At 39.9% G+C, this 22831-nt stretch overlaps 3 protein-coding genes and 1 pseudogene across 3 annotated transcripts; 3 read left to right on the top strand and 1 right to left on the bottom strand.

Annotated features, from left to right (window-relative positions):
- Nucleotides 1-2764: 2764 nt before the first annotated feature.
- On the top strand, nt 2765-3538 carry LOC140932036 (uncharacterized; the record flags this gene model as incomplete). Its single annotated transcript, XM_073381699.1, has 2 exons — nt 2765-3250; nt 3404-3538. Coding segments are annotated over exons 1-2 (621 nt in total), but the record flags the coding sequence as incomplete, so codon positions are not given.
- Nucleotides 3539-3556: 18 nt separating this feature from the next.
- LOC140932035 (uncharacterized) lies at nt 3557-5827 on the top strand (annotated as a pseudogene).
- Nucleotides 5828-16493: 10666 nt separating this feature from the next.
- LOC140930776 (uncharacterized) lies at nt 16494-18416 on the top strand. The gene is made up of 4 exons (XM_073380494.1): nt 16494-16846; nt 16920-17034; nt 17356-17490; nt 17858-18416. Exons 1-4 carry the CDS (start codon nt 16767-16769, stop codon nt 17927-17929), a joined length of 402 nt encoding a protein of 133 aa, XP_073236595.1. The 5' UTR covers nt 16494-16766; the 3' UTR covers nt 17930-18416.
- An 82-nt stretch (nt 18417-18498) lies between these two features.
- On the bottom strand, nt 18499-22784 carry LOC140930775 (uncharacterized). Its single transcript, XM_073380493.1, has 3 exons — nt 21523-22784; nt 19554-20793; nt 18499-19225 (listed from the first exon to the last, which is right to left on the bottom strand). The coding sequence occupies exons 1-3, from the start codon at nt 22031-22033 to the stop codon at nt 18724-18726; spliced, it is 2253 nt and encodes a 750-aa protein (XP_073236594.1). The 5' UTR covers nt 22034-22784; the 3' UTR covers nt 18499-18723.
- Nucleotides 22785-22831: the final 47 nt, after the last annotated feature.

Here is a 22831-nt window from a genome sequence, read left to right as displayed (position 1 = left end):
CAGCAGGTACTGATATACCGGTAGTTGTTTATGGTAGATCGTATTTTATTATGAAAGTTAATAATATACATGAAAAAATTTCTCTTTGAATTTGATTGGCTTAGAGCAGTGTACTTTTTAGTAAACACAATGCAAAAACAAGGAAACATAATGCAAAAAGAAAGAAATATAATGCAAATTTATCAGAGAATGAAAAACAGTGATTGGGCTAATAAACAATAGAAATTTATCAGAACTAATTAAGTGCCACAATTTGCTGGTGGGAAGCATGTATACTTTTAAAACTTCCCCGTTTTTGGTGTAATTAATCGTGCTCTGTTGTCTTACCTAAGTAATCTTTCCTTTTTCTTGTAACACTTTTTTTTCTCAATATTTTATTTTATGAATTTACCTGATTATTTTTATTCATTTATTCATTGTGGGTTGTTTTTTTTTTCATTTTTGTAACCAAGATTTTGAAATTAATAAAGGTGTGGGTGGGCGTGTGTGTGTAACAAATAAGAATGTTAAAACTTTCATATATATTTTTTTTTTACATGGACTTAAAAGAGCAGCTATATAATCAGTGATTTTGTTACCTCTGCATTCTATCTATGTTCCTGACGCATAAAAATCGCCAAAGACATAAAATAATTCATGGATATATCGATCTGAACGTGTGTATTTGTAGAAATATCCCATACGTGTAATTTCTGTGGCAGTTATGGTTGTTGTTTAGTGATGCATATTTGTTTTAGCCTTTGTTGACGTCTGCTTTAAAATAGAAGAACTATATTTTAATTTCAGTATACTATAATACAGAGTTTTGGAGCGTGTCTTCAGATTAACTGTCTGCGGCTGGTACATAAAGGCCCAAACATTTGCCATTTTGGACTCATTTTTTTTAACTGGGACTCATTGGTTCTGGACTGGGACTCATGATTTCTCACAAGATGAGTCCCAGAATTCATCAAATTTATTTGTAACAAAAACACTGTATAATTCATTGATTAGACCTTTTGTCGTGTAATTCAAGTGTTGTTGTTGTGGTAAACATGACAAGTCATCATGTCTGTACTTAATTCTCCATGACTGGATTGTAGGATTTTTGTTCTGTTTGTATTTGATCGTACATTATTATTATGGGAAAACTTACCTTAGGCTTGTATTACTTTGACTAGAACAAAGTTAAAATACATTGAATTCTCATAGAGATAATTATTTTTTGGATTATAATAATGAGTTCATTGGTTGGGTCACTCCCATTATATTTGATGACTGATTTATGAAATATCAGCACTTAGAAAATGTTTGTCAAGGTTGTTGTATTATCCGAAGTTTCAAAAGTAGAAATATTGTGTATTTTCTATTTGAAATCAGGTTTTGAGAACACTTCCACAGATACAGCTTTATAATAGTAATTCTTGTACAGTTATACAAGCATGCAGTACTAGGGTGTGAAGAAAAGGAGGTCAGTTTTGTGCTTGTCCTTCGGGAAGGCTGTAGCTTGCATCTGTTAGCCCAAGAATCACAACTCTATTATCCCTCAGGCAAGATAAAAAATAGAATCCACTAGCCCCATAGCTTATATGAATTGTGTAGTTGGTTAATACAAATAATTCATTTACTAGGAGAAGAGTTGGAACGACACACTCCTGCAGTAGAAAATGGCCCAATTGAGGGAGCAAGCAACGTGCAGGAAACACAGCAACCTCTTCCAGAAGTAAATAGTAGTAGCCACTTAGAAGATGACCGCCTTATTGCTAGAGCAAGGGCAGTTGGTGTGGACTATGAGTTTGCAAAGCCTGGTGAAGTGGAAACGGAGGATGATAGGAGAAAAAGACAGCGGCAAAACCAAAGAAGAATATCAGAACAAGAGAAAAGGTTGCATGAAGCTGTTGGAGATCTACCGCCTCCTCCACCTGCAGGGTCAAGTCAGCAAGAAGATAATGCATACAGTGCTATTCGTGCATTTGAGGTGGAGCAGATGACTTATGCATTCTTTTTTTGTGAGGTCTGCAAGGAAAGGCGACTGGAGTGCAAGGGCACGAGAAACGTGTGTACTCGCTGCAGAAGAGATAAGAAGGTACCAAAAGTTTGGTCTGGTGAGAATAACATGGATCCAATGGCTGTTCCTGAGATTTTGTCTAACATGTCAGATGCTGAACAGATGCTGATAGCCAGGCTAGCACCTACTGTGCATGTACACCTACTGAAGCATGGAGGTATTGCCTCAAAGGGACATTGCATTGCTTTCCCACAGGCTGTGCAAGAACCAGCCACTATTCTTCCACGCCTACCAGCAGAGGTGGATATCATACGCGTGAGAAGACAAGGAAAAGAGGATACCCATAAGGACTTCAGGGTTAGAAGACACCGTGTTGAAGGAGCCCTTCGTTGGCTCAAGGACAACAATGCTGCTTATGGTGATGTTGTTATTGATGGCGCTCGCATAGAGAATTTACCAGAAGATGGTGAGTTGCCAAATTTGAGGACTGTTGAGTTCTCTGAAACAAAACGCACTGATGACCAAGGCCCTGCACCACAACAATTGGATGTTGGGGAAACAGACAGCACTGATGACTCAACAGTCTCTGGAATTATTCTTCCTGAGCCTGGAGTGAATGTGCAAGCACAAGTAGAAGTAGCCATAAATGAAGTTGTTTCTGAACCTCCGGAAGGTGAAGCTGTAGAAGCACAAGGAAATGTGCAACGACCAGTGATCCCTTGGCCGACCACGGGCACAACACCAGCATCAGAGTTTACCACTCCCTACTTTTTTACAATGGCATTTCCTTGCTTGTTTCCCTATGGAAAGGGTGATTTCCACATAAACCGTCCGATGACGTGTCCCACACTGCATAACTGGGCAGAGCACCTGCTGTGGTACCAAGACGGAAGGTTTGCAAGGCATAAAGTCTGGAAGTTTGTTGTCCACAATATGATCATGAGGAAGCGTGCCCTGGAGCAGAGCCGGTTCTTTGTTGATCAGCAACTTGGTGACCCACACATAACTGTTGCAGACCTGCAAGAGCGACTTGCGAGAGGTGACACTTTTACCAACAAGTTGTTGTATTTTGGCGCAAATCTGCGTGGTACAGCTCAGTACTGGCACCAGAGACGCAGAGAGCTTCGTGCCCTTGTGGAGTTCATGGTCAATGAGAAGCGTGGGTTGCCTTCATTTTTCATGACTGGAAGCTGTGCCGAGTTTTACTTTCCTCCTCTTAGAAGGCTACTGGAAGAGTACATCTTGCAGACCAAAGGCGAAGAAGTCAACCTTGCTGAAGATAGCAATGCCCGCTTCAAGGCAGTACAAGAAAATACTCATGTAGTAGTGAGTTACTTTCACCTGCGTACCCAGGCTTACCATGAGAAGGTACTGAAGCCGGTATTTGGTGTCTCTGATTATTGGTACCGCTATGAGTTTGCCAAGTCCCGCGGTCAAATTCATTGGCACCAACTCAGCTGGAGGGAAGACAGGCAACCACATCAGCTATTGCATGAAGCTCGTGAAGATGGTTGCGAAGAGGAAGAGTATGCAGCTAGACTTAGTCAGTGGGCAGATGAAACCTTTGCCATGACAGCATAACATCCAGCTGGCAATGAGGAAGAAGGGCAGCCAAGAAAAAACCTCTGGCCACCACCTGAGGGAACGGCTGAGCCCATATCAGATGATAGGGATCCCTTAGTTAAGATGCTAATGCAGATCGCTGCAACACAAGATGCAATACTGGAGGATCATTTGCTTTTAGTAAACAGGGTTGGACTCCACAGTTGCTCTGATTACTGCTTGAGAACTCCTCGCCATCCGGAGCAAGGACTGCAGCCGAGAGAACGTGTATGTCGGATGGAGTTTGGAGGCGAGTTCCACCCAGGGAAAAAAGTGCACAGTAATCCCGAAATTGTGGAAGATCATAATGGAGCTCCCCGCCTGGAGATGCCTCGTGACCATCCACGTGTGGTTCAGCATTCTCGTTATCAGTTACAATCATGGAGAGCAAATGGGGATGTAAGCTTGATTCTTTCCAGTTCCCCTCCAGACAATCCTAGCACTGATGATATCATAGCCATAATCGACTATGTGTGTGGATATGCTTGCAAAGATAGCGAACCCACTGGTGCAACTTCTGATCTCTTTAAGGACATGGTAAATGCTGTTGATGCAGCTGATGCAGACCAAGTGACAGGTAAGTCAATGTGTGCTAAGATGCTGATAAAGACCGTCGGAAGACGAGACATCAGTGGACCGGAGGCATCCTTTGAGCTGAGTGGCCTAGCACTTTGGCGATGTAGCCGTCCATTTACCTATTTGTCAATGTCGGGGTCAAGGAGACTTGAACGTGATGGTGAAACTGCAACTCGCAGCACCCCACTGGATAAGTACCTTGCACGACCAAGAGATGAGCAATGTTCTTGGTACCACTTTGCATCGAGGAACGGTAATGTCCCTGTTGTAAGTGGTGGTTCTACACACGCAACATGGCCACTGAATGAGGACTACTGTAGGACTATGCTCCTGCTACACTGGCCAAGCTGGTTTGACATCCAAGAAGTGAAGGGGGATGCTGAATCTTGGATTGATCGCTTTAAGGACTTTTTTGCAAGTGATGACTGTCCAACATTTGTAAAGGCCCAAGTTGCTAAGGCACGGCGTTTTGCAGACCACCCACAAGAACCAGTATTTGAAGAGGATGAGGAAGATGATGCTGTCGAAGCAGAAGAACAACCAGACTGGGTGGGTGTATATGCAGGGCAGAACCAAATATATGAGGGTGTAGAGAGGGACTTTGATTATGATGATGGTGGGGAGGACTATGACTGGAGCAGTACCCGTATCATTCTTCCTGAAGGAGAAGACCCAACAAAATGGCTTCAAGAAAGTATTAAAGCAGATGATGAACAGCAGACAGAAAGTGCAGACCTTGATTTACCTCAGGTGTGTCCATTATCTCTAAATGAAAATCAGAAAGCCATAGTGAGTCTAGTTTTGCTTGCCCTGTACAACTTTGTTGAAAACACTGAATATTACCATCCTCTGCGGCTTGTTGTCTCTGGAACTGCTGGTACAGGAAAGTCGTATGTCATCAAGTGTCTCCAGAGGTTAGTGCGGCAAGTTTTTGAAGCCAATGATGCAATACAGGTGATAACTCCAACGGGGAATGCTGCCTATCTTGTTCACGGCAGTACAGCTCACAGTTTTCTTGGAGTACCAACAGGTGGAAGGTCTGGCAATGAGTTGACTGTACCTACAGGTCCCTTACTAGAGAAAATTCAGAAAAAGTGCGAAAATCTGAAAGTCCTGGTTGGTGATGAGCGATCAATGTTTGGACGTACAACAATGGGCTGGATGGAACAGCATGCACGTTATGCAGTGAACAAAGGAGCCAATGCAGATGAGTTATGGGGAGGGATTCCTGTGGCAGTGTTTATGGGAGATGATGTTCAGCTTCCTCCTGTGTGTGACACCCCCGTGTACACCTCAGATTGTCGTAGTGCACCATCTAACCACGGTCGCTTGGTTTGGACAATGTTTGATAGTGCTGTTGAGCTTACTCAGATTATACGGCAGAATGAATCTGAACAACAGCTGAGAGACGTGCTGATGTCACTAAGAAATTATACGACAACACCCCAGCAAATCCACTGGCTACAACAGTTTCAATGGCACAATCTCCGCATGTCGCATGGCCCAGAACTCCTTGCTAGGATGGATGAGCAAGGACTGTATGTATTTCCTACGCACCGTCTTGAATGGCAGCGTAATAAAACAAAGCTGCTTGAGTGTAACAGACAGCCAAACCACCCAGTGGCAAGATCAAGGCAGTTGACAATGGCGGACATGCAGTAAAGGCCGACAGTAATAAGGCGGGAGGATTGTTACCTCTACTGTATCTTTGCCGTGACAGCAAAGTCATGCTGGTGGTTAACTTAAAGGCTGATTGGGGTTTGTACAATGGGGCAGTAGGCACAGTCGTAGATATTGTGTACAAAGATGGCCGCAGACCTACTGATGATCCTGCTCCTCTACCTGATGTGGTTCTGGTGAGGTTTCCAGGATACAGGGGGCCACCATACATTAATGAAGATCTGACAGTTGTGCCAATTGTACCGGTAAGTCGTTCCACTGAATGCACATGCCGATGCAAGCGTCTGCAGGTTCCATTGCGACTGGCATGGGGAACAACAATCCACAAATGCCAAGGGATGACTGTGGGCACCGGAGAAGCATTCAGGTATGTAGTGGTTCACCCTGGGGACCATGGCTTTGAAGCCAGAAACCCAGGAGCTCTATTTGTGGCATTGTCAAGAGCAAAATCGGCAGGTGGGGAAGGAAGAGATCCTGATTTTGCTTTTCATGAGGATGTTCTGATAAACAATGACAGATTCAGACCTGTGGACACTCCAACTACAAGAGCTAGAGCAGTGGAGATTGAGAGACTGCATGTCTTAGCAACTCAGAGTGGACAGAGAAGGGTGTTAGCCCCAGCATATAGGGAGGAAACATTTCTCAGACTCGTAGAGTGGGCTCAATCACAAAGTCATCATTGAGACAATGCTGAATTAGTTGGATCATAAGTGTCTGATCTATGTGTTTTTCAAATACTCCATCTGGCTAACTCATAATTACCCTGACAATAGCCAATGATGTGGTGATGTTTCATTTCAAATGAAGGGCTGACGCCTGTTTTGCTGTAATCGGTCTAGGTGACTGAGGACCTTAGTGGTCAGGCATAACAATAAAAGGACCGTTATGCTGTAATTGGTCTAGGTGACCGAAGACCTTAGTGGTCATGCATAACAAATGAAACGGCTGTTGTGCTGTAATCGGTCTAGGTGACCGAGGACCTGAGTGGTCATGCATAACAAATTAGTGAAGGACCGTTATGCTGTAATCGGTCTAGGTGACTGAGGACCTTAGTGGTCATGCATAACAAATGAAGCGACTGTTGTGCTGTAATCGGTCTAGGTGACTGAGGACCGTAGTGGTCATGCATAACAGATGAAAGGAATGTTATGTTGTAATTGGTCTAGCTGACCGAGGACCTTACTGGTCATGCATAACAGATGAAAGGACTGTTATGCTGTAATCGGTCTAGGTGACTGAGGACCTTAGTGGTCATGCATAACAAGTGAAACATCATTATATCTTGTGGTCATGGACGACTAATAGCTTTGTTACTCTGTTTTCAGCCTGTGTGAGGGAAAAGATGAAGCAGTTATTTGGTGTGGCCTTCTCTATTTAAAGAGCTAACTTAAACTGTATGGAGTACGTGTTTGTCAGGCTGTACCATGGTAACTGTATTAAGAAACAGCCCAGTTGAAGAACAGCCAAGGAGTTTTAAAAGGTACTGCTGTCATCTTTTTTTCTTAGCCCGGCGACACGAGTGAAGGTGGTCCCTTCATGATACCCCCGCCCTTTTGAGCGGCTAATACGGGGCGAGATCTTGTAAAGATCTTCAAAAATGCCTCGGGGGACCGGGAACCCTCTTGTTTGTCCAGCGACCTGTCTTCTTTAAGAGTAGGATGACAAGACAAATAAATATAGTAAGTAAGATAGGGGGACATTTGAGAACAACTAAACTAAATGAACTACAATAGTATAGAAACCTGCAAGAACCTGCACTTTCCCAAATTAGTGAATATGGGCATCAGCTAAAATAAAAGCTTTTAGGTTGTTTTTACGTTGTAGCTAATGCCAAAATTTTATTTACTTGAATCCAGTCTATTCCTTTTTCTCTCCAACAACAATGATATATTAAGAAACATTGTTATTATAGCTGGAAATTTCTTTCCAACCGTGTGCACACTCATTGGTTATTTCAATGTCACCTGACATCTAACAATGAAACTTTTTGGTGCCAATATTCTCTAAGCAGGCAACATCGCAAAAATCATTCACATCAGAGGGTAACAGTGCACTATTACCCGTGAATGACCAACAACTGACATTCCAGGGAGGTTTAATGAATTTCCATGCAGCTATAAATTTTTTTAAAATATTAACATCACAAATCACTTAAAGACTTGGCCCATGGGAAACAGTTAATTTTGTTTTCCAAGAATCTAAATATTTCCCAGCACCATTCTCATTAGTTACTTCGAGGTCACATGACATCTAACTGTTTCCCACCACAATCTCTGAGGAATTGCCAGGCTAATTGACCAGCTGCTGTGGAAATTGGAGAATGACTATATGAATGGTTAGGTACGTTAGGTACAGTGCCAAAGTTGCATTGATAACTGTGGTGATCTTCCCTGAATTTATTTCTTCATTCTGCATTTCCAGTATATGAAATTAATGTATTTATTATACCATATATAACTTTGTTGTTTGAATTCACCTTGGATAAGTTAATCTTTTCTTGTGCTGTTTTAAAGTTATAGAGTTTTAGTTTTAGTTTCAACTTTTAAGACCTTTTTCTTTCCTGCTCTTTAAACCTTATCTAACTACGTTGTACTTTTTTCGTAGTTTTCTTTGACTCCTCTTCTTCCTTTGTCGGGAGTGGGTTGCGGCTACACGTAGGCTAGACTACATCCCGATACCGACTGGGGGGTATCAGTATTTGCAACGAGGTTATATCGTATTGTGTACCAGTGTGAATAAAACGATCTTCATCATCATCATTATTATCGTTATTATTATTGTAATGAAATCGGGAGCTCCGCTTTTAGGCTTGGCTAAATCTATATATTATGTGTCACACAATTAAAATTTTGATTTCAAACTGACCTCGGAAGCTAAAATTCAGCCAGTTTTTACAGGCAGGGAAGACAGCCAGTTGCTTTTGACTTTTCTCACCAAGGTCACGCGTTGGTCACGCTCTACGTCCAATTTTTATGCTCTGATTGGTCAAACTTTGACAGGTGAGTTCATGCGGAAAATTTATTCAGCATCTTGAAACTTGTTTACTTTGACAGCTGAAGCTGACAGAGTTTTGCGTCAACTTGTGATGTTTTTAACTGTTTTTCTCCGCTGAATGTACAAAATGAAATTCTGCTGCTATCAAGAGTCTTCTGTTATTCATAGCTAGTTTATTTATTGGGTTTTTGGTTGAGAAATACGTCGCTTGTCAAAGTCGGAAATCCGGTTTTCGGATGGCATCGTTTTCGTTTTTCACCTTGCTTGATGCGTAAGAGGGTTGAAAAGTCTTAAGCGATTCTGGCCTTACTTGATAGTTTTCAGAGCATCTCGAATGGTAAGCCTGAGTAATCATTGTATTTGATGTTTGTTTTTTATATCTAATTTAATGAAGTCGGGCGTAGTTTATGCGGCTATTTAGTTTATGCACGTTTGTAAGATTTGAGACAATGATCAATCTGATCGAGTATCAGGTCTGATTATAAGCTTATAGAACTTTAAAAAGCCTTTAGACATTTTCTCACTGCAAATAGAAAGCAAACGTTCCAAAGAATGTTTAGTTATAATTCTGGTTGTAAAAGAAAGCTTTGAGCGATTTTCTTGCCTCGAGTTCATCTTTGAAAAAAGCAAACGCCGGGAAGCCGGCTTAAAACATAAACAAGGATTTTCAGAGACACTTTTTACTTGTCTTCGTGAATGAAAATTGTTGTCTCTGTATATGTTTCACCGAATTATTATCCTTTTATTGATTGTTAGTAGTCTCTTTTGCAATTTTAATCGCTGTGCTGTTTGTTTTCAGTCGCTAACGAACATCGCTTGCAGGAGTAGTCAAAATGCCGCGTGTATCATACGCTTTTGAAGATTACACATAGTTATAAAAAGAAATAAACATAATACATTTTTTATCATGTTAAAGCGTACAACTCTATTAATCTTGATTTAAACAGTCGACTTTGGCGCTTGTCAAAAGTGAGAACCGGCAAGCCGTATAGGTGATTTTAGAAATTTTCTGAACGGTTTCGGTAAAAGCCCACGCGTGCTTCGATCGACCTGAATCAGTGTTGAATGAGTACAATTTGTATTGCAAAGTTGTGATCTGTCCGAGGTCTGTAAGATAAGAAGAGTGCCTCATGCTACTGTTTCACCTCAGATGATATATAAAAAGTATAAAAGGATGGTTTACACGTCCCAGACTTGTTAGCAAGATTTTGCAAAATAAATTGTAAACTTGTCGAACGCAAAAAATTGGGCCTGATTTGTTTCCGAGAATTTGTTTTCCAGGTCTAATCTGCTGTGATCAAGATCCATTTTTATGGCTCTTGAATGTGATCGAAGATGATTGCTATTTTTTGGGTGTACGTATAAGGCTATCAACTCGATGTAAGATTAAGTTCACTCTTGGCTTGGACTTTTTGCAAATTATTTTTCTCTAAAATCACTTAGCCTTCCCTCAAAAGTCACGTGAATGTGCTCTAAAGTTAACTGATTTGTAAAATACAATTGCAAGTTTATTGTTTGATTTAAATTATAAATTCGAGTTAATAGGAGCTTCGCTTTTAGCCCTGGCTAAATCTATATATTATTCCATAGTCATATGAGACACAAAATACTCAGTCAACGGTTCATAGTCTACTGTTTGGAATCAGACACCCAATGCCTTTTTGCCAGGTTCTCATGTGGGACACACACCTACATCCAAGTTCTAGATGATAACCCCTCACCACCTTATCCCCAGGGAAATAATAATAAAAAAATATAAATGACAGCTAGCTACCAGAAACAGTTTTCAACTGCATGTACAGTAACAGCTAGACAGAATCCCAGACGAGGATTTTGGCAGCATAAGGATAACATACGGCTAAGATGAATAACTAAGGTTAACTTTCCCCCACCACCACCACCACCACCACCAAAGTAACTTATACAATTAAAAAAAAGGCTGTGGTCTCACCATGTGGAACGTCATTAGTTTATAGCAGCATAAGCTGATGTTAAAATGATGAACCAATAGTTCAGATGACCCTTATGCCAATCTGTGCACGCCTATTGCTATACTAGGAACAATCATATCTCTGTTCTTTTGTCACACAATATTCAACATGTGAATACGTCTTAGACGTACCAAGTAACTGTAGATAACAACCCAAAGTACAAGAAAAAAAATGAACAGTAAATAACTGGTTGTTCTAATACATGAGGCATCTTTCTCTTTTGGCAAAGTCCACTCTAACTTCATCATGATTTTTCTAGACTCCACAAAGGCTTCATTCATATTATCACATGCTCATCATGCACCTCCCCTTCATTCCATCACTGTCCATTCCCTGCCAATTTTTTCAGGACTGAATGATTCAATCACAACAGTGTTTTTTTTCCTCCCACTCTCCTATTGGACAGGAACCTATTTTTTGGCTCTCTTTTTCACTCCATACTTTTACTAGATTAGAGTAACTCTATATTTGTACGTATTTTCTGTTCACGTCACTGCGTAGAAATGCACTGAATGAAAAAGCTTCTACTAATCAAAGAGTTTATTAAGCTAGAGTTAATTAAGAATATTCTAACCTGCTTAATTATTATTGTGATTTGGCTAAAGTACATGCCTGTCGTGAACTATGGAATTTTGAGATATTAATAGACAGTGATCAATGTAATTAATAGCAAAAGTTGTATACTTAAAAGATCTAAATCTGTAGCAATTAAAAATGTCTAAAAAAGTGTCATGCTTTATCTAGAGCTTATATCCATGAGGAAGTCATTTGCAAGTAAGCAAAAAGGATAATGAGCCCACTGAAATTTGTGATGCAAAAGAAATTCTTTTACTTTGTAAAACAGAGACTATACCCAAAAATAATGCATCAGGTTACCACCTTCCCCCTTGCTGGGTCCCATTATCCACTCCTGGACAAATTAAAGGATTAGAACTACATTTATTGTAGGTTGAATATATTTGTCACTATTGGCATACCTTATTTATTAAGTTAAGAGTATGCAAGCTGTGCATGTGGGATCCATACATGAGAAAACAAGGAAGCAAAATCAAAGGGGTGCAATGCAGAAAGGTTTGTAAATGCCTAAACGTTCATTTGGACAGTCATGCAACTAAGCTTATACGCTGCTACTAAGGCAAAGAAGGATGAAAGCAAGACTGTTAATGCATACAGTGGTAAATTGTTTGGAGCTCCCCGTTCCACTTTATGAAGAAGCTAAGTAGCATGTGACTAGACAATACTATCCACAGAGATTTAAAAATCTAGGTATCAGCTACACTCAAAAAACATACAGCCAATAAAAGCCTGAACAGTCTGCCTGCAAGGGTACTTCAGTCAAGATACTCAGAGACGTTATGCTGTGTGAAGCTCCTTTTGATAACTTTTCCAAGGAGTTACCCGAAGTGCCAATATTGATTTTATTTACTATTATTATGCTTCTGTTAATATATGTTTTGATTTTCCCATATCCACAGTGACAGGTAATTCATTTGTTGATCATCAGTGTAGATTTGATGGGATTTTAGTCTTATCACACAAAAGTTATCAACAAAATGTGTTTTTTTAGACAAAAATTCTTCGGTAAAGGAGTCTATTTACTGAGCTGCCTGTGGCACAACCCAGTTACAAAATGGGCCCCGTTTTTCCTTCTGGCGCATTAGCCATTTCCGAGTTCCCCTGGGCCTCTCTATCAAATGATTTTTCATTCTCATTCAAATAAAACTCATTTTCACGAGAAAGGTTGTGCACTTGGCATCATTTTGAAAGAGAGGGTTTTGGAACTCGGAAGTTGGCCTATCGCCCTCTGGCGTGTTCAGCACGTGCGCAAGATATAACAGTATGCGTAGAATTTACTGGCGAAAAATGTCTGATTGATCGACGCGCGACCACGTGTCGGCTTAATATGAGTTGCAAATGCATATCTACTTGGAGTTGTGAAAGCCGGATTAGCAAACATTTTGTGATTTTTCTCAGCTTCCCCTGTCTAATAGCTTGACATATATCTTTACTGTGTTGCTTGCTTATGACGTTTTTCTTTTTGCTTGTTTTCCAGCTAAGGATTTGTGTAGAAGTGGATGTAGACAGAATTACTATCTTCCCCCCCCCCCTCCTGATTTTTTTTTTCGCTACTCACAATTCTTTCTTTAACACAAGTGACAGTTATTTGAACTCAGCGCGCGCCTAAAGCTGGTTTCGGTGCCGTTTAGCAGTTTAGTTTTATATATTGGTCACCTTGAGAAACGTTTCCCTGAGAGCATCATGTAAAGCTCTGAGATGGGGCAAAGTTATTACGATGCGCAGAGTCTGCGTCGTCCAATATCGTATTATATTCTCGTTTCATTTGGCTACACGGATCAATCACCCTGATCCGGGCTGAGACAGAAGGGTACGCTATTGTTCGCTTTTCTAAGGTGACCACAAAGTCTTTGGCCTCGGGAACAGGCTTAGGAGTCAAATGAATTAGGTGAGAGCAAAATTGCCAGTGAACTTTGACCCGGGCCAAGACCGTATGACTCTACATCCGGGAACCTTGAATAAGACGAGTATAAGAGAAAAGTCCAGAGGTGTTTATCTGGCAATAGGCTGAGTTTTTCCGAGTTATTCGATGATATTTCGCTTGTGTTAAACGTGAGAAGATTATACATGGTTGTGGACAGTCTTGTCAGTGCCGCGAAAGTGTGTGATTGTGTGATTTCCGCACGGTGTCGACAGATATGTGATCGCGTGGTTGAACTGCGGTTTCGCCAAAATATTCTGTGCCAGCCATTAATATTGTTTCGTCGGTGTTTAGCTTAGCTGATTGTACCTTGGAAAAGCAACTCTTGACTCAGAAAAATTGGATCTACGTCTAGCTTCAGTGGGCGCTAATGGCATTGCACCATAGGCCGGTTTTTTGCAGATAAGAAGGTGATAATTTGTGCACTATGTTTCATTCAGTTTGTTGTCTATTCCATGAGGAATCCTGTTGTTTATCGGACCGCGAAAAAAGTAGTGTTTTGCTAATTATTTAACAAGGTACTCTTTCGCTGCAGTTCACTCTCAACCTAAAAATTTCTAGACTGAAATGACACTGACCGGTTTGAAACTTCGCGAAGTCAGTTTACTGAATAAATGTTCTAAAATTTGCGTCATTTTAAATTTGGACTCGTTGGAATGCTTCTAGGGACCATTAACTTACTGCCCGGCGTCAGATAAAGGCTTTTAATCGGTCTTTGAATGAGTTTTGTTGATTTAAATTACCAAGTAGGACCAAGTAGTACAATGAGTTGATATTTTTGCTAACCCGGTTTTCAAAAATCCAGGTATATAGTTAATTACACAGAAATCACAAAGGAGCATCTTTAAATTCGTTAAAGATCAGTGAAATGTCTCTCAAGATTCTCTCATACATGCATGTTCTTTCTCGGCGAGCTGATTTGGTAAAAAAGGCACTTTTCTAGGTATAATCATCCTCATATTCTTTGCATTTTCGCTAAGGCATTGTACAGCGATGACATGCTACTATGTGACATTGAAATATCAGGCAAAACCCAGAACTATCGCCTGAAAAGTGTTTGCAACTTTAAAGTGACTCGATTGAACTTAATTTTGCCTTGAAAACAACATAATTGAACTTCAGGCACTTACTCCATTGAGATTATATAGTCCAGTCATTTTAGGAGAAAAAAAAGGTCAGCCCGGAACAAATTCCCACAAAAGAAATCTCAACGGTTTTAGACTCAGAATTTATTGCTTAATAACATATCAAAAGTCCACAAAAATCCCAGCTTGGCAACATGTCGAAAAACTGGATTTTGTTGGAGCTGTTGACCGCTGCATCTTTCACTACATAGAAACGAGGCTGATCATAAGTAGCCTGAATGCCTACTAAAAAATTGCACAAATCATAACTATAATTCATTATAAAGATGAAACTTAGTTATTTACATCCTTATATTTAACAATAAGAGACTATATATACATCTGGAATGGTTTTTATTGGGAGAGTGGGGCCGAAAATGCACAGCTTTGTGCCGTAAAATATAAACGCACACTACTAAAATTTTTCAATAATATAATAAGATCTATGCGAGAGAGGAAAAGTTTTTAAAGTCGTAGTTAAGCAAGAAATAAAGAAAATTTTACCAAGCAAAGAAAATGCATTTCGTCTTTTAATTGAAAGGCTCAATTTGGTGGTGCTGTATCATATAACCCGGTAATATGGCCGCCAAAATTTACCACACCGCGGAGAACTAATTTGCCGGCGTTTGTCTGGAGAACACACATTTCAGTCCAGACACAACTCGTCGGTGTTTGTCTCGTCAAATCTCGTCTTCTTTGCTTTCTTTGTTCAGGTGAGTAACTTACATTCTTCGATGGAGGTGCTCTCCTTCACCGGGAATCATGGCCACAGCAAGTAACATACCAGGAAGTGTGCTGCATGTACTGCCAGTGCGTCCTGAGAAGGTACGGTAACCAAGCAACGGTGGTGTTTGGTGGTTATAGCAGTGAACCCTCGACCAAGAGTATGACCCACCAGCAGGAAAGGAGAGTGCAATCGTAACCTTTCAAGATGGAATGAAAGTGACGGCATTCCTTAGGTATAAGGGCAGTGTCATCTGCATACATTCTGGGTTTTGAAAACAAATGACATGAAGGGAGATCATTGATATAAAAAGTTAATAAAAGAGGGCCTAAAATAGAACCCTGTGGAATACCACATGTTATATTACAGAAATCAGATTAAGCTCCATAAACAAACGTTTGTTGCTTTCGGTCGATAGATAGGACCGGAACCAGTTCAGAGATTGAGAACTGACCCCATAGAGTTTAAGCTTTCCCAGTGGGATAGCATGATCCATGGTGTCAAAGGCTTTTTTCAGGTCCAGGAATATCACACCGTTTAAGAGATTGTTGTCATTATTCCATAGCCATTCATTTGTTGCCTCAAGTAAAGCTGTTTCAGTAGAAAACATAGGTCTGAATCCAGATTGTGATTCAGTTACCAAGTTATTAGTATTTAGATATTCCTAAAGTTGGTTAAAAACATCTCTTTAAATTAATTTACTTACTACAGGCAGAACTGAGATAGGTCAGTCTTGAGGTGCTCTTTAAATATTGGCGAAGCTCTAGCTCGTTTCCAAGCATTTGGAAATATTCCATTGGTAATTGAGAGATTTATTATGAAAGTTTAACTACGAGCAACTATGGGAGACGCTTCTTTGAGGAGACGTGCTGAGATGTTATCAAGACCACTCGCTTTATTACTCGGTATTTTCTGAATTAAATTGAAGACCTCCTGACATGATATTTCCGCCAACTTACAAATTTGTTCTGTGAGAGTAATATAATCTGTAAAATTGGTGGACGTATTTTGAATTTCAGAGGCTAAAGAAGTCCTATTTTTGAGAAATGTGTGGCTAGTATATTACTGATTTCGATGGGATCAGTACTTACAGTATCCCCTGTGTCCACCCGAGTTATCTTATTGAATAGGCCCTTTGCAGCTAGCCATTCACGTGGTACAAAACCGCCTCGCTGGAGAGCAAACGTCGCACTGGGACAAGACAGACAAAAGACAAACATAATTTGAAATGGTAATTTTCTTTGTTTGTCTTGTCCCAGTGCGACTTTTGCTCTCCAGCACGGCGGTTTTGTACCACGTGAATGGCTAGCTGTTAAGGTACCCGCCCAGGCAAATTTTCATGTTTTCAGATCTTATTTATTTTAAGCCCAATTGTAGTTTATGTCATCTAATATTCAAAAAAAAAGTTTTTTTCTGAATACAGAGAAGAGTAAATGCTCCAGAAGGTTGCAAAGTTTTGCATTTAAACCGGAAGTCAGCCCCTTTGACCGAGGAAGGATCTGGGCTGGTTACTAGGTGTTCATGCTGTGCGCGCAATATTATCCAGCGGTTTCACCGAAAAGATTTGCTGGACATCGATCTGGAAATCAAGATGGCGGCAAATAGAGGCGTTCTTCTCGCCAAGCAAGAGGCCGCATTTGAAGCGTTCCGTGCTGAATTTACAAAAGAAGGGTATGTTCATTGCCGTCTTTTCATTGATTCTCTTTTTTCTTTATTTCATTGACATTATCTTATTTTATTGCAGTCTCACCATTCCAGAAGGACTGATAGCGCTCTTGAAAACTACGAAAGTCAAGGCCAACCACTCTCCGGACGAGAGCCGAGCACGGCTCTACAAACGCCTTTGGTGTATTTTGTGGGTAAGCCGCTATACTATTCGAAAAGGCCATTCCTTCAGTATTAAGTAGAAGAGGTCCTTCACTAGTCAATGCGTTGGCAGTGCTTACAAAGTATAAATATTATCACTTGTCGGCTCTCGTGCGTGTAAAATGTTACTTTTCTTTGGCGGCTAGTAATCCATGTAGTGTAACTAATTTCTTCAAAAACACTGCTACTTTTCTTGTGTGAGTCGTCCATGCAGTGTCAATGATTATTCAAGGCAACAGACATTTTTAGTTAGATGAAATGTTCAACAGTAACTTCATTTTTACTAATTCATTTTGTTCACCTCTTTTGTATAGCATGGAAGTAAAAAAACGCTTGGAGCTGGTGCAGGAGAATGGCCTACATATGTTTATCCTGAAGCGTTAAAAAGGGTCGTTAGAGAATTTATACCTGGGGATGAAGTAGATAGGCCAGACCCCACACATAAGAGGGTATGTTTAGTGTTTCTGTACTTGTTAATCCAGGATTGATTTTCCCTTTTTTAAAAAACTATCAAATATTGTTTGTTTTGTAGGGTTCTAAACAAAACTGTCACTTTCAATATCAATGGTAGTTATCACTATCATGTGGTTTTTTTTTCTTCTCAACTTTGGATTTATAACTGCAAATATCTTTTTGAGAGGAAAGAAGAATATTTGGGTGGATCAACTAATTTAGCCACTAAATAAATACCATTCGCATATCCATTTTTTTAAATCAAACAATATCTTTTAAATGCTACAAACATCTGGAATTTTACTTTCTACAGTAGATATTGGTTGATAAACCCACTTCTTATTTATAATGTATGTCTTCCAGGTATACAAGGTGACAATGGCAGACCTTGCTGCGGCAACATGGCCTCAGTACAAAACAAAGAAAACCCGTTGACAAAAGCCGATGATGATACATATTTACATATTTCATTATCTTTCCCGTGGATTATAATGATTATAATATCGATTTTTATTACAATTTTTGAATCAAAGATGTTTGAATAACAAAGATGTATAATTTTTACAGAGAGATACAAATATTTATAAAAAAAGCCTTATCAAAGCAGAAATGGAAATAATATTCTACCACATGTGTACTCCATGCGAATGATTTTCATAATTATTTAGAGAGGTGAGATGTTTGGATTAAAAAATATAATTTTACTCAGCAAGTGTTATATAAATATAGATCTATAAGCCCAAAAATTTGTGGAGAATTATTTGTCACTGATTGCAATTCACACTTTTTTGATTTAATTTATTTTTTTAAAAAAAAGAATTTGATTTTTTTACCCCAGATAAGCAGAAAACATAGACATATTTGAAACTGTTTTTTAAGATGTAATAAAGAGACTTAAAAAGCTATTATTGAAGCAATATTATTTATGTAATAGATGAAATGATCAAACTTTATTAATATTATAAAAAATGTAACCCGAGAAAAAGATGTAATTTTTCCATGAGAGAAAATTTGTTTTACATAAGATATCAATGTTTGTTATATGCTATGTCATATTTTATACAAAAGCTAGAAGTAAATAAATAAAGTCTATTTTCACTTGCAACGGTGTCAGATGCAGCAAAGGAAACTCTGAAGTCAAAACTAGGATTGAAATTTATGCAAAAAAATCCCCTTCCGACTGAAACATGTAAGAATGATGAAGTCCCTCCTTTACATAAAAACCTTAATTAGTTTTTATTTTTGGGGTTCAAGGGACAGTCTGAATGGGATACTCTTTTGTGTGTTTTGGAGCCACATCGGCAGGTTCTCCCACTGATGACCAGTATGGCCCCATCATCTTCCTCTGTCTCTTCCATGGCAGCCCTTGCTGCTACAATAAGTGCAGGATCCACCTCATCCTCCTCAGCATCATCATCCTCTTGGTCGTTTCCGTATGTATGACGGACTGCTTGCTGCTTCACCCACTTCTTCCTAGCCTCTTGATCCTCAGCCCGTGCCACTTTCATCTGGATACGTGTCTTCTTCCTGTGGTCTGTCTTTCCCTTCTCAATCTCTTTCATGCGATCCAATGCTGCCTTCTGAAGGGCCTCAATTACTGCAGGGATGACAGGCAGGTTCAGCATCTCATAAAGGTCAATCACCCAGTGGTAGTTCTGTCCCCTGACTTTATAGCACCAGGACATGTTTCCTTGGCAGAAACCACAGTTGGTTGAAGTAATGTAGTGTAACCTAAGAAATAAGAATAATTACCCAATTGATGACTGGTACACTTATGGATTCTCTTTACAATTTGCCTTGACCGGATAAATTGGTATCAGTAGTTGGATGGAGAATTATTGTATGAAAACCTTCAACTAATAACTGATCATGCAAGCCCGGATATTTTCCAGATTTTCAAATTGGACCTTGAATTTAAAAAGGTATCATCCAGGGAAAAAAAAATCAGCTCAGACCTATGAAGAGCAAAAGATTTTTTCCATGCTAATTATTTCAATTGAAGGTTGTGATAGTCACCCATATAATCATCCGAATATGAGCTTGGGACTCTTTCACTTACCTACAAAGATTTTGATCCTTAGCACGGTAGTCAGGCAGGACAGTAAAATGTGCCTCGCACAAGTTTGAATGGCCTCTCCCCATGGTTGGATGGATCACGCTATCTGCATCTTCTGCACGGCGCTCACACTCAATGCGGTATTGCAGCCAGTGGTAGTCACAGGTAAGGGGGTTCTTCGTCTTGTAGGGTTTCCCCTGACATTGCAGTTCTTCATCTTCTTTACATTTCTTACAGGAACATACAATTTTTGGGTGAAATCCACACTCACCCCCATCCCACTCATGGATGTCCCTGGAATGATATTCTCCTAAAGCTCTCAATCTCCTTGCATACTCTTGGGGAGTACTGCACTGTTGAAGGCAGCAGAAATGATTTACGCGGGCATTTGTCAGGAAGTTGTCCCTGAGACACCCACATCCAGCTTTGTGCTTTTCACACTTGCACACAACACTTTCCACTTGGGGGAACTTCTCTTTATATTTCCTCTTGATATCAGCAGAAAACACTTTTTTCTTTGAGACCTCTTTCAGCTTGTTGTAGTGGGCTCTTCCAACGTGCCCACCACACTTGTACACTTTTCCTTCTTTATGGAACTTGCTAACTGCTAGGGCAGCACTCGAATCTCCATCCTGCCAAACAACCTCCACTTTACAGCCCTCATCCCTTGCCTCCTTGTAGCACTCCTCTGCAAGTATGCCCTCCATGGACTTGGCCGTCCCCTCAAACAATTCATCCTCCAAAACACCATCTTTACCCCGCATACACTTATGGCCATACCACAGCAAACCACCTGTCAAGTAATTCTTAATGATAAAGGAGCCATTTTTGCTGAAATGGCCCCTTGTATGCCATACACCATCCGATGTCACCACTGCCCTCTTCCAACTGCCGAACTGGCCATTGCTCATTTGTTTCATCCTTTCTTTCTCTTCATCACACATACCATTCAAAATCTCCGTGACTTTAGGATATACCAGCTTTATGGTTTCATAGTATGGGTTCTTCGAAATGCAGCTAATGCCAAGACACTGCCTTAATGTTCTGGAAAATTTGGCATAGCCATGACCAGTTATAAAAAATGCTACAGCCAGAGCAAGTCCCACAACTGTCCGCTTTGAGCCTTCAACAAGGGCTGAACCACAAAAGTTCACAGTACGCAGTTTGCATCCATTGCATGCAAATGTAACATTCATAGAACCCCCAAGACCTGTTGGTTCAACTTTTGACACAACAAGAAAACCTGTTGAAAGAATGTAGTTCTCCCTATTAGTGTATAAAACAAAAACAGCTGGTAATTAGTGGCTCATCGTTGGTGTACATTTGAGAAACCTGTTGAAGTCACTGTTGACATAACACAAATAAAACAAAGGATCTGAAATAATAGAGCCAAGTAAACAATAGCGAAAAAAAAAAAGTTCACAGGTTCTTTCAGTGCGGTAAACCTTGATAAGTTTTCTTTGATCTTGTAGAAAAGTAACATAGTTTATTTCATTACTATTCAAATAGATCTCAGATGAATTGTTTTATTTCTCAGATAAATTGTTTGATATGGTAATACTATATTGGTGCTGAAAAGCCCCTTCAGGGAGCAACTGTATGTATGTATAATAAGGGAAAATGAGGAGTGTAGAACAAAATACTGGTCTTTACACCTGAACTAAAATTAACCATTCAAGTGAGCTCTTTAGATAGCACACAGCCATATAATGATGAGTAAAAGATTACAAGTCCTACAAGAAGCAAATGTACCATAGCAGTACATAAATATATCAGAATAAACTCAGCAGTGAGTGAGGATTTACACATTTACATAGGTTTTGCAAACAAGCATGGATAAAATCAGACTAATGTTTGAATGGCTTGCATTGTGAAAGTCTTTACTTACTATTTGTAAAGTATGCATGCATGGAAGTTATGTCACGGTGAAAAATTTGGCTCTCTACTCGATCAAATAAATGAATTTACCTACCATTGCATTCAGGAGTTGAACACTGAGACGTGGCATTTATTTGTTCCACCATATCCATAAGTTGTGTGGACTCGCAGACAAACAATCGCCTCTCGATTTCAAGACAGCCTTTGTTTTTGTCTGATGACTCATCCGGCTCATCAGATGACTGTAGCTTTCGCTTTTTCGCATCTCTATCGTCCTCACAGTAGTCTTCATCGTCACCATCTGAGTTATCCTCTGTAGAACTTGCCGATTTGTCATAAAGACAATCCTTTAGGTTACGAGAAACCAATTCTTTCTCAACACTTTTTTGTGACCAGTACTTCGTTTTCCCAGGACTGACATAGCTCACTCTTTTGCGAACACCTCGCTCACGATCACTGCTCTTGTATGGCTCTTCCCTCCAATTAGCTGCCAAAGCAAACTTTTGTCTACTTCCCACTCCAACTCCTCTTATTTTCGCTGCCTTTTGAGCTTTTTCTTTTAGTAATTTCTTTCTTTCGCGTTTCGAAAGCTTCTTCGGTCCCATATTGCGAATTGCTCATATCGCGTTACCGGATGTGATGCATGCTGTTATTGGCCCCAGCATGATGTTCCATAGCAACCGATCAACAAAACAACTTCAGGGAGGGTGGGGGGGAGGGTAGAAAGAGGCTAAACTACGTCTTCAGGCCTATTGATCAGCGGAAATCAATACAATATGGCGACAAAAATCGGAACGAAGCATTTTAGCCACGGTTTTGTTGATATGTGCTTCAAGTTTTCCTTTCCAGATGCCTTTTATGCAAAAAATGTCATGAATGGACTGGCAAATTTCTGTTTTATGAATCAACGAAAAGCCCGTTTTCCCCCAAACTTGGCAGGATCTTTCGTAAGGTAATAACAAAGAAACGTGTGGTTGGGGGAAGACACTCATGCAAATGACGAAATGTTCCAGTCCCTGGACGTTAATTTTTAGTCCCACTGCAATAACTTCAAGGATTTTTCAACTAAGGTCTTCCCCAACCACAGAAAACTTACTTTTATTTATCTTTATATATGCACGTTTTTGCTTTTACATTTCTTTGAACTATTACGGAGAAAGATGCAAATTATAATATTAGGCGTAGGTTAATGATTAACTCAAAAATCCCACAAGGAGGTCTCTGACACACAAAAAAGGTTTTTTTTGGTGTACCATTTAAGTTTGTCATTAATATTTTGAGGCTTTTAACGTATCCAGGGACATACTATGAACAGTGTTTTGCATTTAAAATGACCAAAATTAGCCTGGGCAGGTACCTTAAGGGCCAATTTAGATTAATTTCCAATTAGTCTATTAATTCCT

The sequence above is a fragment of the Porites lutea genome, chromosome 3 (genome assembly GCF_958299795.1).
Source record: "Porites lutea chromosome 3, jaPorLute2.1, whole genome shotgun sequence".
Lineage (NCBI taxonomy): Eukaryota > Metazoa > Cnidaria > Anthozoa > Scleractinia > Poritidae > Porites > Porites lutea.
Note: the sequence above shows the minus strand (reverse complement) of the source record. Positions and strands in the feature narration are given on the sequence as shown.

Bases quoted from the DNA above. Each gene is read 5' to 3' on its own strand.
- LOC140930775 (XM_073380493.1), bottom strand. From the start codon at position 22,033: ATGGGACCGAAGAAGCTTTCGAAACGCGAAAGAAAGAAATTACTAAAA. The intron at 20,794-21,522 runs GTAGGTAAATTC...TTCTTTCAACAG, and splicing joins TTCAACTCCTGAATGCAATG to GTTTTCTTGTTGTGTCAAAA. The intron at 19,226-19,553 runs GTAAGTGAAAGA...CTTATTTCTTAG, and splicing joins AAGGATCAAAATCTTTGTAG to GTTACACTACATTACTTCAA.
- LOC140930776 (XM_073380494.1), top strand. From the start codon at position 16,767: ATGGCGGCAAATAGAGGCGTTCTTCTCGCCAAGCAAGAGGCCGCATTT. The intron at 16,847-16,919 runs GTATGTTCATTG...ATTTTATTGCAG, and splicing joins GCTGAATTTACAAAAGAAGG to TCTCACCATTCCAGAAGGAC. The intron at 17,035-17,355 runs GTAAGCCGCTAT...TCTTTTGTATAG, and splicing joins GCCTTTGGTGTATTTTGTGG to CATGGAAGTAAAAAAACGCT.